The sequence below is a fragment of the Aristolochia californica genome, unplaced genomic scaffold (assembly GCF_029961685.1).
Source record: "Aristolochia californica isolate CCGP_79_NKW_82.1479 unplaced genomic scaffold, dmAriCali1.0.hap1 SCAF_4, whole genome shotgun sequence".
Taxonomy (NCBI): domain Eukaryota; kingdom Viridiplantae; phylum Streptophyta; class Magnoliopsida; order Piperales; family Aristolochiaceae; genus Aristolochia; species Aristolochia californica.
In genome coordinates, this window is record NW_027182103.1 from 8,894,185 (window position 1) to 8,912,120 (window position 17,936).

Here is a 17,936-nt window from a genome sequence, read left to right on the forward strand (position 1 = left end):
ACCACTTCCACCCCACCAACTCCCCCCTACCGACGCTCCCATTTCCACCTCCCAACAAGTTACAAATATCTTCTGAACCCTAATAATATATTAAAAATGGAGTGTTCATGTAAATGGTTGGATGAGTCTTAGATAGGGGTGACATCGAGCCGAGCCGAGTTGAACCCGAACCTGCCTATGTTCAAGCCAAGTTTGATTTAAAAATTTTGAGCCAAGCTTCGAGCCTAAAATTGTTATCGAGCTCGAGCCCAAAAATTTTAACCGAGTTCGAGCTGAGCTTCGAGTCGAGCTCGAGCTTCAACATACATTTAAAACTTTTCAAAAAATATATATCAAATAAATTGTATATAAAAATATTCATACATTTTACATAAAATTAGGCATGACCTCTACATAAAATTGGATATAACCTATATATATAATACATGTATAAGATTGGGCATGACCTCTACTTAAAATTGAGCATAATCTATGTATATAATACCTGTATAAAATTCGACATGATCTCTACTTAAAATTGGGCATAATCAATATACATAATACCTGTATAAACACTCCATAAAATTGTCTATGCATTCCATAAATATAGCCATGAATTGCAATAATACAAAGCAACAAATTGCAGCATCCACTAATCATAATAAGTTTGCTAAGTTCATAACACCTTGAAATTTTGCTACTACTTGTTAGTGATGTGCTTGCCATATTTGTCAAAAGATTTTCATAGTTTTGTAATTACCTTAACTTAGTATGCCGTCTATGCTTTGGCTGCTTCACTCATTCTTTGGGAAGTATGGTTTGACCACTCTTACAAAGTTATTCTTGGTTTCTAGAAAGCCTTACTCAAGCATTCAAATAATCAAAACTTCTCTTTAGCAGCATTATGTTGTGGCTATTTGTCCACCATATTTAGAGTTGTTTTTTTTTTTTTTTTTTTTTGTTAAATTTACCTACAGGCTGTCCCCAACATTGCTAACAAAATAATGCAGTCTTAAAAACAAGAAACAGGTACCAACCACACATGTGCAAAATCTAATAATACAAGAAAATCAAGGTACAAGTGTAGAGTGAGAATCCATCCATCCATGCTTTGGCTGATTTCTAGAAAGCCTTACCCCAACATTTAAATAATCAAAATTTATCTTTAGCATGCACTATGCTATTGCTATTATTTTTACCATGTTTAGAGTAGTTTTTTTGGTAAGTTCACCTAAAGGCAGTCCCCAGCATTGCTAACACGATACATCCTTAATAATTAGACACTGCTAGCAAAATTTAATGAAAATCAGAAAATCAAGGTACATGTGTACAGTGAAATATAAACTAACATTATATGTAATTATCTCCAAAACTTCGGCATTTGCAAGTACATGCATTGGAGAAACAAGATTGCCATTGACCTGCAAATAGGACAGAATGTCAACTTCATCCACGAAAGAATACAAATTTTGATTAACTTGCTGAATCTGCAACTTCAATACTTGAGCAGGTTCCATCAACCATTAGTTATTTCTGTTAGCCTCACCATCAATATTCTCTTGAGAAACCATGCCATCAACTTTGGGAAACTCATTCCTTGACAGCATGGACAACACAACTATACCACACAAACTGCTTATTTTTCCATACCTTTGCAGCCACCATTTTGTTGCCAATCTCAGTGTGTATTAGATATGCGTAATCAATCACAGTGGCCCCCTTCGGTAGGTTTTTTATCTGCGTAAAAGAGAAACAACATTGATTACATGGTATGTGTGCACACAGTTAACCATGATAAAATACACAATCTTTTTCTATCAAATCTTACCTCCCCTTTTGGTGTAAAAACAAAGACACGACTCCCCAAAAGGTCTCTCGTGATTGTATCTACAAATTCCCTTGAGCTCATGTTTCCAACAAATTCCTCTAGCCATTCTCTAATAGCATTAAGCCACCCAATCTACAGATAGAAAAACAAAGAGATTTGTATTGTAGCATAAAATCCAAAATAGGTAATTCAATTTAGAGGGGTAATGTACAAGAGTCTCATAACAGAACTAGGTCCAAAACAGTTATATGCCTTTACCTTCAAGGCAATATCCGCATTGTTCATACAATCAGCTTTCCCTCTTGAGTTCCTGCCATTGGATGAAGAATGCTCAACCAGACCAGTAACAGATCCTCTGCCACTGTAATGAGCGGCAATGCCTCTCTCTGCTATCAGATCCATCTCCTCTGTCCTTATTTGGATGGAGTAAATAAGCAACAAAGTTCGTATTCAGAACACCGATCTTTCTCAGAAGCTTAAATAATCCAAAAAAGAATAATCTAATGGTCCCAGTGATCACCAAATATAATTCCTATAGATTAAGACCCAAGCCAGCAAACTCAATTAACAGCAGTGCATAATGGCTTGATAGAATCACCTGAACCTCCAGCCTAAACATGCTCTCATATAGAAACGGTATCACGGTAGTGTGAAGACTTTGATAGCCATTAGGTTTTGGGTTTGCGATATAGTCTTTCATCTGCCAGAAGATTAATATAAATTGAAGTGAAATAAGAATGGGAACTCATGACAGCAAAGGTAAAAAACATACAAGTTTGCTCAAAATCATGAAATAAAATTCATACCGGCAGTTTCTTCCAAGGATTTCTTCCCGAGTGTACTCTGTAAGTTCAAAAAAACTGTCAGTTGCAAATATCTGCCAAAAAAAAAAAAAAAAAACAGATCGTTATCTTTACTTAGGCATAACTGCATTCTAATACAAAATATTTCACTTACAGAAACAGAGTGTTCGCCATTCGGATATCCAAAAAGCCTTTCCAAGAATGAAGAAGATAGAAAAGGAAGAAATCGCAAAGAAAGAAATTGTAGACGAAAAAATCGAAGTATTTGACAGAGATTGAGGAATCAAAGAGGGAGAGAGAGAACGAGGGATTTGAAGACCAAAATCCCCCATTTCCCATGAATACCCGCCGACGGACAGCGATTTCCGCGAGAAAATCATGCTGAAACGGCAGGGAAATGGCAGAGAAACATGGGAAATGACAGAGAAGAATGGGTTTCGTAGGCGGCAAGATGGAATGGAAGAGACGGGACTCTCTTGCCTGAAAATTTTCCAAATCCCCCCGATTCCCAAATCGCCGCTCGTTAAATTAACGAATCGGCTCGCGAGCCAGCGAGCCGAACCTGGCTCTGCTTGAGCTCGGCTCGTTAATCTAAACGAGCCCATGTCTGATCTCGAGCTTGGCTCGAGCTCGAGATATAACAAATCGAATCAAGCCGGCACCGAGCCAAACTCGAGCCGCTCGTGAGCCGGCTCGGTTCGAAGCCACCCCTAGGTATAGGCACGGATTCTGGCATCTGTGATTTTGTGGTGGTCTGAGACTCTCTGCCACGAAAATATTTCACAGTTGAGCCGGCAGGAAGAGGAAGGCCAGCGGCCTCATCTCGGGCTCGCAGTGAGAACCTGTAAGGTTCTTTAATGGTGCCTTTTAGGTGTTTTAAGAACTTCCTCACTGATTTTATCATGTCATCTGACAGGTTCGACTCGTTCCCTATCCGTTTCACGGGTAAAAATTACACTGCCTGGGAATTTCAGTTTCGTTTATTTGTTATGGGAAATGAGTTATGGGGTCATATAGATGAGACTGATCCCGCACCTCAAGAGGCCGAGGCTTTGTCCAAGTGGACAGTCAAGGATGCTAGAATCATGACCTGGATCCTTGGCTCCGTTGAGCTTCCCTTTATTCTCAATCTGTGGCCTTAGAGAAATGCGGCTGACATGTGGAGTTACCTCGCCCAAGTTTACCATCAAGATAACATGGTTTGGCGTTGTCAATTGGAGTAAGAGATGGCTCATTTCACACAAGGAAGTCTATCCATCGAGGAATATTTTTCCGGTTTTCAAAACCTTTGGGCTGACTATGCCGACATTGTTCATTCTACTGTTCCAGTTACAACTCTCTCTGTTATTCAAGCAGTGCATGAAACCAACAAGAGAGATCAATTCATGATGAAGCTCCGTTCCAATTTTGAACTTGCACGGTCTAATCTGATGAATCGTCATCCTGTACCATCTCTAGCTGCTTGTTTCAGTGAACTTCTCCGTGAGGAGCAGCGTCTAGCAACTCAGGCTGGCATCGAACATCGGGCTAACGTTAGTGACCTTGTCACTGTGGCTTATGCAACCTAGGGGAGGAATAAGGGACGAGATATGCGTGTTGTTTAGTGCTATAGTTGTAAAGATTTTGGTCATGTTTCTCGGGATTGCCCTAGAAACTTCTGTAACTACTAGAAGAAACTTGGTCATATCATCTCTACTTGCCCCATTCGACCTGCAAGGAGGTCGGATACTGCTTATCATGCCTACGCTGGTGCCTCTAGTTCTATTATATTGCCTGCTGCCTCGCCGGTTGTTCCTGCTGCACCTACCACTTCCGCCCCACCGACCATACTCACTCCTGATATGATACAACAGATGATCATTTCTGTTTTCTCTACTTTTGGACTCTCAGGTAATCCTAAAGTTTCTTCTAAGCCATGGTATTTTGACTCTAGAGCTTCTAATCACATGACCAATATTGTTGTTTCTCTTTCCAATGTCCAAAATTATGATGGAAATCAGAAAATTAACACCGCTGATGGTAGTTTTTTGCCTATCAGTGCTGTTGGTGATCTTTCCTCTTGTTTAACTGATGTTTTTGTCTCCTAACCTCTCCAAAAATCTGATTTATGTTGGTCAATTGGTCGATAATAATTGTAATGTCCATTTCTCTCGATCTGGTTGTGTTGTGCAGGATCAAGTGTCCGGGACGATGATCACGAAGGAGCCTAAAGTGGAATGATTCTTTCCTCTTTATGTTTTTCCTCCCACCATTAGTCCTAGTTTTCTCCTTTCCTTTCCTTTGCATGTAATGTTATTAATTTTGGACCTAAGATTTAACATAAACGTCTAGGCCACCCCAACTCTAATATACTTCAAAAATTATTTAATTCAGGTGTCTTGTGACATAAAGCGTGTTCTTCTCTTGATCTTTCTTTTGAATGTCCATCGTGCAAACTTGGCAAAAGTAAAGTTCTACCTTTTCCTCATAATGCCTGTCATGCCTTACAATGTTTCGATCTTATTCATACTGATGTTTGGGGGATTGCTCCTGTTGTTTCTCATGCGCATTACAAGTACTTTGTCACCTTTATTGATGACTGTAGTCGGTTTACTTGGGTTTACTTTCTACGGGCTAAGGCCGAAGTTTTTTTAGCATTCAAGCATTTTCTTGCACTTCTAGAGACTCATTCTCTGCTAGCATCAAGGTCTTGCGCTCTGATTTTGGTGGCGAATACATGTCTCATGAGTTTCAGGACTTTCTTCAAAGAAAAGGGATCGTCTCTCAGCGCTTTTGTCCTTTGACACCGCAACAAAATGGTGTTGCTGAGAGGAAAAATCGTCATCTTCTTGATGTGGTCAGAACCATTTTACTTGAATTCTCTGTTCCTTCTCATTTTTGGTGTGAAGCGCATTCTACTTCGGTTCATTTGATCAATCGTTTACCTTCTCCTACATTACATCATGTTTCTCCTTTCTTTAAGTTGTTTGACCATTCTCCTTCATATTCTGATCTTCGAACATTTGGTTGTGTTTGTTTTGTGCATCTCCCTGCTCATGAACGACATAAGCTTACAGCCCAATCAGTTAAGTGTGCTTTTTTTGGTTATGCTATCCCTCAAAAGGGTTATGTTTGTTATGATCCACATGTTCGTCGTATACGTGTTTCTCGGAATGTTGTTTTCTTTGAAAATCAATATTTTTTTCCATCTCATGTTGAACAACCATCTGCCTCTTTATCTCTTCTACCTTGCCTTGATGATTCTCCGCCAATTGTGGAAAGGTTCAAAACTGGTTTTGTGTATGGCAGACGTAGTGGCCCTGAGTTTGGTTCTACTTCCTCTGTGCCCCCTCACGATGTTGTCCTGGCGCCTGATCCTACTCCTGCTCCAGCTTCCACCACTCTTCGCCGGTCTACTCGCTCTTCTAGGCCTCCTCATTGGTATGGTTTCTCCTCCACTGTCTCTCTTGTCGCTACTTTATCTTCTATTTTCATTCCCACTTGTTACAAACAGGCCATGGCACATGAGTGTTGGTAACATGCAATGCAAACAGAACTTCGAAAACTTGAGGAAAAGCACACTTGGGATATTGTTCTTTGCATTCCTCTCCTTAAGCCTCTTGGGAGTAAATGGATTTTCTCTGTCAAACTTCGCTCTGATGGCTCTTTGGATCGGTACAAAGCTCGCCTAGTAACTCTGGGCAACAAACAGGAATATGGGATTGATTATGAGGAGATATTTGCGCTGGTTGCCAAGATGACTACGGTTTGTACTATATTCGCGATTGCAGCCTCTCAGTCCTGGCCGCTGCATCAGATGGATGTAAAGAATGCCTTTCTCCACGGTGACCTCCAGGAAGATGTATACATGAAGCTCCCCTCGGGTATGACTACCTCCTCTCCTAATCAGGTTTGCAAGCTTCGTCGTCCTCTGTATGGGCTTAAACAAGCCCCCAGGGCTTGGTTTGAGAAATTTCGTGGCACCCTTATTCTCCACCGGTTTACACAGAGTTAGTATGATTCATCTCTCTTCTATCATAAGTCTGTCGCGGGCATGGTCATTCTCCTGGTTTATGTGGATGACATCATTATTACTGGCACTGACTCTGGATTGATTACCAAGCTGCAGCAGGTGTTACATGCCACTTTCCATATGAAAGATCTTGGCCAGCTCACGTACTTCTTAGGACTGAAAGTCCATCATCGGGCCAATGGTATTTTCTTAAACCAGCATAAGTATCTTCAAAATATTATTACCATGGCTAGTTTGGAGGATACTTCTTCTGTTAATACTCTTATGGAGGTAAATGTCAAATACAGGAAAGATAAAGGGGACCTTCTAGATGACCCTACTCTCTATCGACGCTTGGTTAGGAGTCTCATCTACTTGACCACTACTCGCCCCGACATCTCCTATGCCGTTCATCAGGTCAGTCAGTTTATGTCCTCTCCTCGTCATCTCCATATTGTTGCAGTTCGAAGCATCATCCGTTATCTTCGCGGTTCTCCTACTCGTGGGTTATTCTTTCCTACAGGCTCCTCTCTTCAACTTATTGCTTATAATGATGTTGATTGGGCTGGGTGTCCGGATACCCGTCGCTCTACTACGGGTTGGTGTATGTTTTTAGGTGATGCCTTAATTTCTTGGAGATGTAAGAAACAAGATCGTGTTTCTAAATCCTCTATTGAAACTGAGTATCGTGCCATATCTACTGCTTGTTCTGAGATCGTATGGCTACACGGTCTTCTTGCGGAGCTTGGGTTCCCTCAGACTACTTCTACCCCTCTTCATGCTGATAACACTAGTGCTATTCAGATTGCCACCAACTCTGTTTTCCACGAACGCACCAAGCACATTGAGGTTAATTGACATTCTATCCGCGATACCTTGGATAGTCGGGTGATCTCTCTTCCTTATATTTCTTCGGATCTCCAAGTGGCCGATGTCTTCACCAAAACAATGACTCGGCAACGGCATCAATTTTTGGTTGGCAAATTGTTGTTGGTTGACTTACCAACATCAATTTGAGGGGGGATGTTATCGTATATTATTGTCATTTTTGCATCATGAAAGGGTATTATTGTAATTTCTGTATCTTATAACTTAACCTATGTATATCTATGTATGGGGAGTAAATAAACATCATCGAGATCAATTGATTTTCGATCTCTTTCCTATTCTCCTGGAGATGTATGGAAGCGGCCTTGCAGTCCGTCTAGTCTCTTTGACAGGTGAAAATCAGTACCTCTTTTCATTTTCTCTTTCCCTTCAGGCCTTTAACAGTAGCAACTATGCAATTTCTGCTTTACAAAATCTAGATGAGATCATATTCATTTATCCAGAAACATGGATAACTTGGAAAACAGCATAAGCAGAACTGCGTGATAGTTTATGAGAATTATCAACACACTCATTTGCTTGATTCTAAGCTTTTTTTCTCAAATCAATTGAATCAGGTTTAGGAAGTCAAATTGTAAAAGCTCTCATGATCATGAGAATCCGCCAAAGGTCGCAACGTCAGAAAGAGATCTACGGCCACTGTAATTCAAATTCAATAAGGTACTTCTGTCTGCTATCTGATCTCGTGTTTCTTAAGCTTTTTTTTCCATCTACAAAATATAAAATACATACCTTACCTTCAAAGAATAAAAATGATCCATTTCTGAGAGTCGGTTGGGCTTCAGAGTTCAGATCATCTCCTAATAATGATAAAGGAGAATAATACATCGTAGAAGCTGCTGCTGTGAGGAATTTACGTGTCCATCAATATGCCAGTGGTAGCAGACACTATCAGGTATTTCTTGACCTACTCATGGCTTTACCGCCTCTTATTTATCAAACGCTCTTCTCCGTCTCTTATTTCTGGATGGTTTTCTTCAGCCTTTTAGTTAAGACCAGCAAAAGTTTATTAGAGAGCTTACGACGACTATTTTATAGTCTCGACTCCCCCCATAATGTATGAAATGTTGAAGACCTTAAAAGAAAAATATTTACTGCCTAGAACAAATGTAATTAGCAGTAATTTTATTGTTTTTGATTGAAATACGATCTTCGTATGTTGTTTTTGAGTGAAAGTCTGTCCATGATCTCCGTATCTATTTCAACTGGACTGATAATTCTTCTCGTCATTAACAATCCTTCCAAAGAATGACAACCCTTATTCAGACAGCAGCAGGGACTCAACTGCCTTAGAACCAGTCCCTAAACCTGCTCAGTTTACCTACTGCAACGCCAAGCCAAATTCTCTTTGCTAATTACGTGTGAACTAGTCTGTTCCTTTTGTTTCCAACTAAAAAATCTTCCCAAAGTTAAAAAAAAAAAAAAGTTCTGAAAATGAGAACTAAAATACAAGACACCGAAGGTCTGTCAGTGCCACTACATGAAAGTACAACAGGCAGCCGGGCTTCCTCAGATGATCTTCTCCAATTCAATGAAGCAGTTGAAAACGTTTGCTGAAATTAGAGTAACGTGACACCAATTGCAAGAGGGGTAAAAACAGGCAAGTATTCACGGAAGTTGAAGCTGTAGAGTGCACTTCTTCTGAGAATGACCCAGTAATCGACATCTCCCACATTGAACAACCCTCTTTGGGCGCTTGAAGTTCTCGATTCGAAGGACCTTCTTTTTAGGTCGCCCAGGTGGTCTACGAGTCTTTGGTGGCCTTATCACTATATCAACTTTGGCACCCCCACCTTCCCCCTCAGCAAGTTCTTTCCAAAGACTTCTATCAGGAATTGGGTGAATTGTTTGTGAGTAGGTCTCACGATAACTTGCAACAGTGAAACAAGGCTCTGCAAACAAATAAGCATCTTGTCCACAGGAGATGAGTGCTGCAGCAGCATGAGCACATGGCAGCCCAAAAAGTTGCCACCTTCGACATGAGCAATGGCGACTCCGAATATCTACAATATTTGTTCGCTCAGTTGAAACTATTTCAAACTCCACTTCATTTGCCCGAAGTACTTGATAGCAACGAGAATCAGAAATAGCCTCTAAGACCACCTTCTCAGCAGATGGTACTAGTGTAGATGCCCATGACATACCAGTGTTTCGACGCTCATTAAACCAACATGTTAGCTGGTGCCGAATGTGTTCCATCATCTGCACTATGGGCAGCTCATGACAATCAAGTGCCCAATTGTATAGTAATTCAGTGACTCGCAAAGAGAAGTGGCCATATCTTACCCCTTCAAAATATGAAATAGCCCAAAGGCGAGGAGGGAAACGATTAAACCACTGCATTACATCTTGAGAAATTTCTAGCATCTCCGCCATCTTAGCTTCAAACTCAACAGTAGTCAGAGCATAAACAGCATTCCAAAAGATATTCACCAGCTTTGTGTTTTTGAATTCATCACGAAAGTTTTCACTCACATAGCGCAGGCAAAATCCATGAAAAGCACTTGGAAAATGAGTCTCAACAGCCTCTACAATACCATTTTGCCGGTCAGACAATATAGTCAACCTTGGCATATTCTCTGTATTAACTCCTAGAAGTTTCCGGAGCTCTGACAGGAACCACATCCAATTATCATCATTCTCTACATCAACAATAGCAAAAGCCAGGGGAAATAATTGGTCATCAGCATCAATAGCAGAAGCACATAGTAATGCCCCAAGGTACTTCCCCTTTAGGTGAGACCTATCAAGTTCCAAAAGTGGCCGACAAGCATTTATAAACCCATATATCGAAGCACGGTATGATATAAAGAGCCGGTGAAAGAAATTCTCTTGTCCAGTAGCTGAGACTAAAGCAATACTTCCAGGGTTTGTCTTCCGAACTTGTTCACAGTATGCAGGAAGAAGACGATAACCCTCATCAAGAGTGCCATGAACGGCAGCCATACTTCGCTCTTTTCCCCGCCATGCTTGCATGTAAGACACCATAACTCCATGTTGTTCTTTTATATCCTTAGCTATATCCTTTGGTTTATACTGTGGATTGGCACGCAGGCGGGTCTCTACAGACCTGGCAACCCAGGTCACTGAAGCTTGTTGGTGATGAAGGTCACGAACTCCTTCACATGTATGTTCACCATGCAGAGTCCTAATAGAAAATGTTGGAACACCAGGACATTTTGCTATGTGGACCCGCCAGGGACATCCTTCCTTGGAGCACTTGGCTATAAACCTACTCCGATCTGACTTCACAATCCGAAGATCAAAATGCAAAGCAATGGCAATCTCTTTTAGGGCCCTTCTGCAAGTATCAACATCAGGAAACTCTTGCCCAATTACCAAAGAATGGTCTCGTAGAGATAAAGAATTATCTGGGACAACTAAAGCATTATCGGCCATGGTCCAATAAATTAATTAGATCCCAATTACTTGTAATGCCCAATTCCTTTCAGTCACATGCCATCTATTGCAATGGACAAGGTACAAGGAATGCTCTGCATTTGTCACTGTACTGCCATTGACAGAAACAACTCCTAAGTTAATTTTTCCCACAACCAGAAAGAAATTCCAATCCAGGTCATGCAAAAATTTAAGTCCTTCCCGATGCATAAATTGAAGATCTGATACACCTCTGAAGCTTTTAAAACTTGCATTCCCCTTCAACAACTGTACATGTCTAGTGAAAGAGATGGTCAAAGCCTGCAGAATATGTGCAGCTGAGACATGGGAAAAATCAAAGCAATGAAGGTACAGAAATCATGCGTCAATTTGTAGAGACCAATTTCAAGACTTCAATCTGCTATCCATAAATGATCTACAAACTTCTTTTATGCTTACTTCGATAAACATCTGAATGACATAAAGAGAAGCAAATAAAGTGCAACTATTTAACTTATCAACAGACATCGAAACACCAATATCATGACATACAACTTCTCTTCAAAACGATTTCTTTTTTTTAACGCCATTTAATTCAACCTTAAGAATACGTAATAACATCAAATCCTTTCCAGAGTTCCTGGGTTTCTAGTGGTTCCATGGGGGGGTTTCTAGTGTGAGGTTTTGGCTTCAAAAAATATCAAATCCTTTTTCAGCTTACAAATGAAAGTTGTTTTAAGGTTCTTTGATGAAAAACACCACATGAAAGGAAAAGTAACACCATATGCAAGTTAAATACTCCACAAACCATTCCTCTGAAAGCAAGAAATTGATGCAGCAGGATCAACTACATGAATGCAAAATATATGAATATAAACATTGGATAGATAAATTATTGTCTATGCATAATTAAGCATGATAAGTCCATATATCACCAGAATTTTCCCACAATATAGAAGAAACTTGCACTAGGTTAGTGAAATGGAGTTTCATGTTGCTGCTTCTCCTAATATAACTTAGCTACTTCAAACTGAAGAAGCCACACATCTTTCTATAATATACATTTTTTTTACCAATACATCTTCAATAATTTCACAGGGGTGAAAACAGAAAAAATGGAAAAAAATAATTTTCATTCTGAATTGGGAAAAAATGGACTTATTTTCAATAATGACTGTTTTCCATTTCACAGATTCACTAAATCCTGATATCACAATGATCTTTAAGGAAAAAAAAGGGAACTTCAAATTGACCCGGGTGTTCAGTTCCAAGTGTGACTTTCCTTGCCTCAAAATAATTTACATGACGATCTAAATTTGTCTTAGTTTTCACCTTTTTCAGATTTCATTCTTCCTAATATTCACAAAAGAGAAAGATTTATTTTTATTTTTTTCCTAGGAAGAACTTTACACACGGTCAGCTTGTTGTAACTTGGCCTTTTGTAGAAATAGGTATTCTGAATTAAAGAGGTGTACTGAGGACTAAACCATAACGAGAAACCTACTAAAACAAAAGTATCTTACAGCGCCAGGTAGAAGAACCGCATCGCAGAGTGAGTTTGCCGAAGAAGAAAAAATAATGCCTTCCATAACTATAGAAGATACAAAACTGTAACGGTTCAAACAATCGAAAAGGTTGCAGTGTAAACATAACGTGAACGCAAGAAGTGCCAAAAAAATAAAAAACCTCCTCGAAATTCTAGACAACCAAAAGCTGCCGTTTCGGAACCAAATACGAAGCATAGTCAAACCAATCATAGAGTCACATAAACCCTAATCCGGTGAAAATAATTACCCGGAAAGCGAAGCGATAAAAAAAATAAAAAAAAAGGCAAAAAGAAAACACCTAAAGCAAAAAGCAGATCACATACCAATTCCAGGTAAAAGAAAATGCTCACTCTTTGCGTGCCCGTGACAAGATGTGGTCAGACGGCTCGCGATGGAGACGAAACTTCGACAAGGGGAGAAATTGAAGCGAAGAAGAAGCGAATTGCGTAGAGGTATCAGTTAGTTACTCAAGTTCGTAAGAAGATATGATGGATTAGAGCGTGTAGATGCTGAGAAAAATGAGAAGCGTGGAGTCCCTCGGCTAGTTCTGGGGAAAAAATGGAAGAGGTGAAGCGTCGAAGCCTTGAAGAGGATGGCGTTCATATCCGTCTGGACAGTCTTCCAAGAATGTCCTCGAGAACAGCCAACCTTGACATGTCTGTCCTGCACATGCACTCTCGTGGCGCTGTTTCCGGAGGTTACCAATCGATTCCAATATGGTCATATCATGCAAGCGGAACGTAGGAAGTACATACGAATGATGTTAAAGAAGTTGATTAGATTTACATTTACACCACAAAATTGGTTACTCGGAAGTTAGGGTATTTAAGCATAATAATATTGGATTAACTTGAGATTTTGTACAAGTCTTCGCCAAGTCACCCAAGTCCCAAAGTGTCTCAAATATCTCTAAGGTTAATTCAATTTATAAATTATGCAAATTTATTATCTTATAAAATATAAAATGCCTTTTTAAAAAAAAATTGGTAAGAAACAAGTTTTTACATTTGATTATGAATTAAATATGATATGATTTGGAAAGAAAATTTTTATATTAAATAAAATAAATTGGAATATTCACTAGATTGAGAAAAAAATTGATTCCTAACTTCTTTTTTTAAATATTAAATAAAATCTAGGATATTGTCATGATAGTACAAATTAGAAAATAAAAAATGAAACTCAAAAAATATTTTTCTATCCTTTAGTTTAATTTTATCTTATTATGTTACTCGAATTGCACAAGTTTAACTTTTAATCTTCATTGTTTATTATATAGATTTTTCACAAGTACTCTCTCTCTCTCTCTCTGTCTCTCTCTCTCTCTTTACACATAGATGAATCTGTCCCTCTTCGAAAAAATCAAAGGAGTAGGTGTTTATTGTATGCACATCATTGCCCAAATAAGAAAGGGAAGCAACAAGAGGCAAATGCTAAAAAAAAAAAAAAAAAAAAAAAAAAAAATTGGGGCCGTACGAAAAATAATCAAAATTATAAAGAGTACAATACAAAACAAAATCTAAAGAAAAAAAATTCATATTTGATAATTCTAATAATCTTGTTATTAATTTGTGTTTTTAATTCCATTTCCAAGTCAAAATGCATAAAAATGATTTTGGCTAATCAAAAAGCTCATTAAAATTTACGCGTCCACCCCCCCCCCCCCAAAAAAAAGTAACAAGACTCCCAACTCTTCTCCCCCTTTTGTGAGTCAAATAAAAGGAAATGGGGGGGGGGGGGGGGGGATACCTCTCTTGCACTAACTAATCACGATTTAATCTAATTAAGCCACTCTTTTCAAAAGAGCTCAAGTTTTTGCATTTTCAAACTTGGAGTGGGGAGTGGATTAATTAAACTAGTTCAACTAAGTTAGTCCAAATGAAGTTTGATAACTTTGATACGTGCATATAATCATGGCCAAATTAGCTAAATTTAGTTGGAACTTTTTTTTAATTTACCAATTTTTTTCTGTTACTTGGAAAGTCCTTTTGATCATAAACTAAAAACTTTCTTTCGAGATGACATGTAGAACTCTGAGGATCAATTGAGGGCAAACATTTAAGTTAACTTTTGGTTATTTTTACAATTATATGTAATATATAAATATTACTTTTAAAAAAATTTAAAAATTTTATTCTTTAAAATATCGTATTGGAATTGTTTCCAAATGATAAGTATTTAAACTATCCAAATTTTTATTTTTTATCAGTCTTAATCTTCACCCCCCAAGCACACATATGAACATTAAGTCGTTTCCCAATGGCTAACTTTATGACTTCTAACTTACTCAAACATATTTCTTGACATTGAATAAAAGGGATGAGAAAAAAGTTGGGAGGATCCTACCTCTTCCCTACTCAACTCTTCAATGTCAAGATAGAAGAGAACGAACAAGAGGGGCCCCTCCTCTTAAAAGTCAGGTCGGAGTGAAACAAATTGATGACTGTACTGATTGATAATCCATAAGGGATCAATATCACAAGCTGGGTTTTTATAAGTAAACCTTTAAAATTTTATTACATTTATCATCTCACTCTAGTAGTCATTAAGAATAGAGTACCTTTGATAACAAAGTATAATTAACCATTGAAATTTTATTACGTTTATCACTTCATTCAAGTAGTCATTAAAACTAAAGAGTTCCTCCTATACAAAACTGGCATGCTAACTGGCTTAGAATTTGTCAGGACAATGTGGTACTTCTATGACATGTGAGTATATCATTGAATGGAAGACAACCACGAAACAATTTTACTTTTAAAGTAGAAGAGCTTTGTTCTTGAAAATGTAAATGAGAAGTAATTGGTAAAATAAACAAATGTCGACTAATTGAGCTGCGTGTTTGATCGGATTGGATGAGCTGCGATTACTATAGGAATATTTTTATTGTTATAACTTATGATTACAAAATGAGTCATGCACTAGATCAGCGATATAAATAAAAGTAAAGAATGATTCTCCCAATCCATGAAGGGAACAATGACTCTGTAAAACTCACATATGACACCTAGTATGTTTTGGTATGTTGTGAAGAATATGATTCATGTTCATAGCAATCACTCTTTGTTACAATATGATGTAGAAATACTTATATAATAAAAAATCATATGAAGTATTTGTTGAATCCAATCTAATTCTGCTATTGCACTTGCATTAGCTTGATACATGACTTCAATTTCAAAGTTAGCAATAGTTCATTGTTTTTTACTATGCCATAAAAACTATATAAACACAAGTGTATCTGCAAGTTCCTAGATCCCCAATCCAGTTTGAATCAAAATAATTAAGTATATCTAAGAGTCTAAAAGAAAGAGAATTCAAACCTTTAAAGACTCCGACAGTATGTAGCGAACCTTAAATGTAAATAATCCATTTTAGTGCTTCAATGTCATGACATTGAGATAAATTCATAAATTAACTGATTTGATTATTAATAAATATAATAATAAAATGAGCCGTAGTTAAGTACTTAAGCTCACTAGCCAAACTATGATAATTTCTAACATTGTCAATATATTCATGGGTAGTATGAAGAAGATTGGCGAACCTTAGATGTAATGAATAATCCATTTCAGTGCTTCCATACGATGACATTGAGGTGAATTCAAAAAATGTAAGCAAAAGGATAACTTATGCATAATAAAATCAATTTGCTATCATAAAAATAATGTCATCCATATATACCACAATTAAGGTAAGCAAATAACTACTATTGTGCATAGAGAGACTATCAGTTTATGCTTGCTAGAACCCAAAACTTTCAACCACAAAGTAAACCTTAAACAAATACCTTAAAGCTTGTTTTGGACCTAGAGAGATTTTTGTAGATGACATACATACCTTTGGCAATATTTTCCCTCAAATCCTTTTGTTGTTCCATGTAACCTCTTTTTCAAGCCACCTTTTAAGAATAAATTCTCGACATCTGGATAAAGTAAAGGCTGATATAACGTTTTTGATTACTAGACAAAAGGTTTCCTCATAATCCAACTCATACTATTGAGGGTACCTTTATGCAACCAACCTCGTTTTATAGTGTTTAACAATCCCATCATAACAATATTTCATGTTATAAAACTACTTACTACTCACAACATTTTTCGTTGATTGATTGATCAACTAGCTCCCCCATGTGGAATTGTCATGCATAGTAGGGATTTTTTCAGCCCTGGCATTAACCCATTGAGGCTCCTTGACAGCTTTAGTATAGGCGCAAGGTTATTTGTCTTTGAGAACATTAATAATGAAAGATGGAAATGAAAGGGATCTAACATGACTGTATGGTAGTTATTTGTTTGATAGGTTATGACAATGAGATGATTTAGGAGGTTCAAGACAAGTGGTATGATTTTTGGAGGGGCAAATTAACCTGTGAGGCTTGAGGAGGGTAATAATAACAAATTGCCCTAGGTGGGGGTGAGTCCACTTGAGGATGGTGATAGTAATAGGTTGCTCCCCATTAGTAATTGATTAGACTCATGAGAGAGGTTAGGTCGACTCAAGGATAGATTGACTTGACTTGAGGAAGGTGACAAGGAACTTAAGTGCTTAGGTGATGATCGAGTCGACTTGTATTGATGGTTGAGTCAACTCAAGGACAATCCAGTGTGAACTTGAAGAGACAAGGAGAATTGAGTGCTATAAATGAGATCTATCAAGTGTGGTGATGGAACTTTAGGAGGAACAAGTGGATATTATTTGACAAAGACGGAGACAATAGGGATGTGGTTGAGAGTGATGGAGAAGTTATTATTTAGAAGCCAATGTGTGTTAGGTCCTAGGAGGCATAAACCTAGAGTAGGTAGGAGTGAATAGGTTTGTGTGCTTTGTTGTTGATTTATTATTCATTTTTCTTAAGCTTAATGTGGTCTTTACTTTCTATATAAATTTTTATTTGCAAAGTGATTTTAAAATTAAGGTTCACTATAAATAAGACTAATCACCTCAATGAAGATACTTGATTTATAATGGCTCACAACCCAAACCCAAGTTTCTATGTCCATTCCCAAAGTATTTGCACTTTGGAGTTGAATCCACTATAGTAAAAGCCAAATGACATCTATATCAAGAGTCACAATGGAAAAATTAAGTCGTATTAGGTCTCATGAAGAACAAACCAAGAGGGGGATGAATGGGTTTATTAACTTTGATACCAAATTTCAAACTCTTTTGGCCTGGCCTATATTTTCTATCACTCTTAATAAATTCTATTTTACCATCATGCAAATGTAATTAAAAGTACAATGAAAAAAATTCAAACTAAGGTTACCATGTCTAGCCAAGTTGGTTAGCACCTTAGAGTTAAATCCTCTTAGGCATGGCATAATGACATCTACATGAGGCCTACGGGCCTAATTACATTGCTGCTCACATAGGGACTTATGCGATTCAATTCCCCGTAACAACCAATTTACAAAGCACATTCTTACACACATTAAAATATGCTAAGCTCTCTTGCCTAGACCTATATTCAGCAATTTTATTGCGGTAAGGCACTTTAGCCTAGACCTACTAAGGAATAT

General features: G+C 38.0%; 2 protein-coding genes across 6 annotated transcripts; both read right to left on the minus strand.

The window, feature by feature from the left end:
• Positions 1-1,159: 1,159 nt before the first annotated feature.
• LOC137963996 (putative GTP diphosphokinase RSH1, chloroplastic) lies at positions 1,160-8,471 on the minus strand. 2 transcript variants are annotated; one of them, XM_068811252.1, is made up of 6 exons: positions 8,227-8,471; positions 2,614-2,650; positions 2,066-2,219; positions 1,808-1,939; positions 1,630-1,716; positions 1,160-1,400 (listed from the first exon to the last, which is right to left on the minus strand). In XM_068811252.1, exons 1-6 carry the CDS (start codon positions 8,315-8,317, stop codon positions 1,266-1,268), a joined length of 636 nt encoding a protein of 211 aa, XP_068667353.1. In that variant the 5' UTR covers positions 8,318-8,471; the 3' UTR covers positions 1,160-1,265. The 2 variants fall into 2 exon arrangements, with proteins under 2 accessions (XP_068667353.1, XP_068667354.1); XM_068811253.1 differs by having other exon boundaries at positions 2,614-2,684.
• A 380-nt stretch (positions 8,472-8,851) lies between these two features.
• On the minus strand, positions 8,852-12,959 carry LOC137962524 (uncharacterized). Of its 4 annotated transcripts, none has more exons than XM_068809430.1 (2): positions 12,765-12,959; positions 8,852-11,188 (listed from the first exon to the last, which is right to left on the minus strand). In XM_068809430.1, exon 2 carries the CDS (start codon positions 10,886-10,888, stop codon positions 9,098-9,100), a length of 1,791 nt encoding a protein of 596 aa, XP_068665531.1. In that variant the 5' UTR covers positions 10,889-11,188; positions 12,765-12,959; the 3' UTR covers positions 8,852-9,097. The 4 variants fall into 4 exon arrangements, with proteins under 4 accessions (XP_068665531.1, XP_068665532.1, XP_068665530.1 ...); XM_068809431.1 differs by having other exon boundaries at positions 8,852-11,205; XM_068809429.1 differs by having other exon boundaries at positions 12,738-12,959.
• Positions 12,960-17,936: the final 4,977 nt, after the last annotated feature.

Coding starts and splice junctions, on each gene's coding strand:
- LOC137963996 (XM_068811252.1), bottom strand. CDS start 8,317: ATGTATTATTCTCCTTTATCATTATTAGGAGATGATCTGAACTCTGAA. Junction 2,651..8,226: donor ATCATTTTTATTCTTTGAAG/GTAAGGTATGTA, acceptor TTGAACTTACAG/AGTACACTCGGGAAGAAATC. Junction 1,717..1,807: donor TTTTTACACCAAAAGGGGAG/GTAAGATTTGAT, acceptor TCTTTTACGCAG/ATAAAAAACCTACCGAAGGG.
- LOC137962524 (XM_068809430.1), bottom strand. CDS start 10,888: ATGGCCGATAATGCTTTAGTTGTCCCAGATAATTCTTTATCTCTACGA.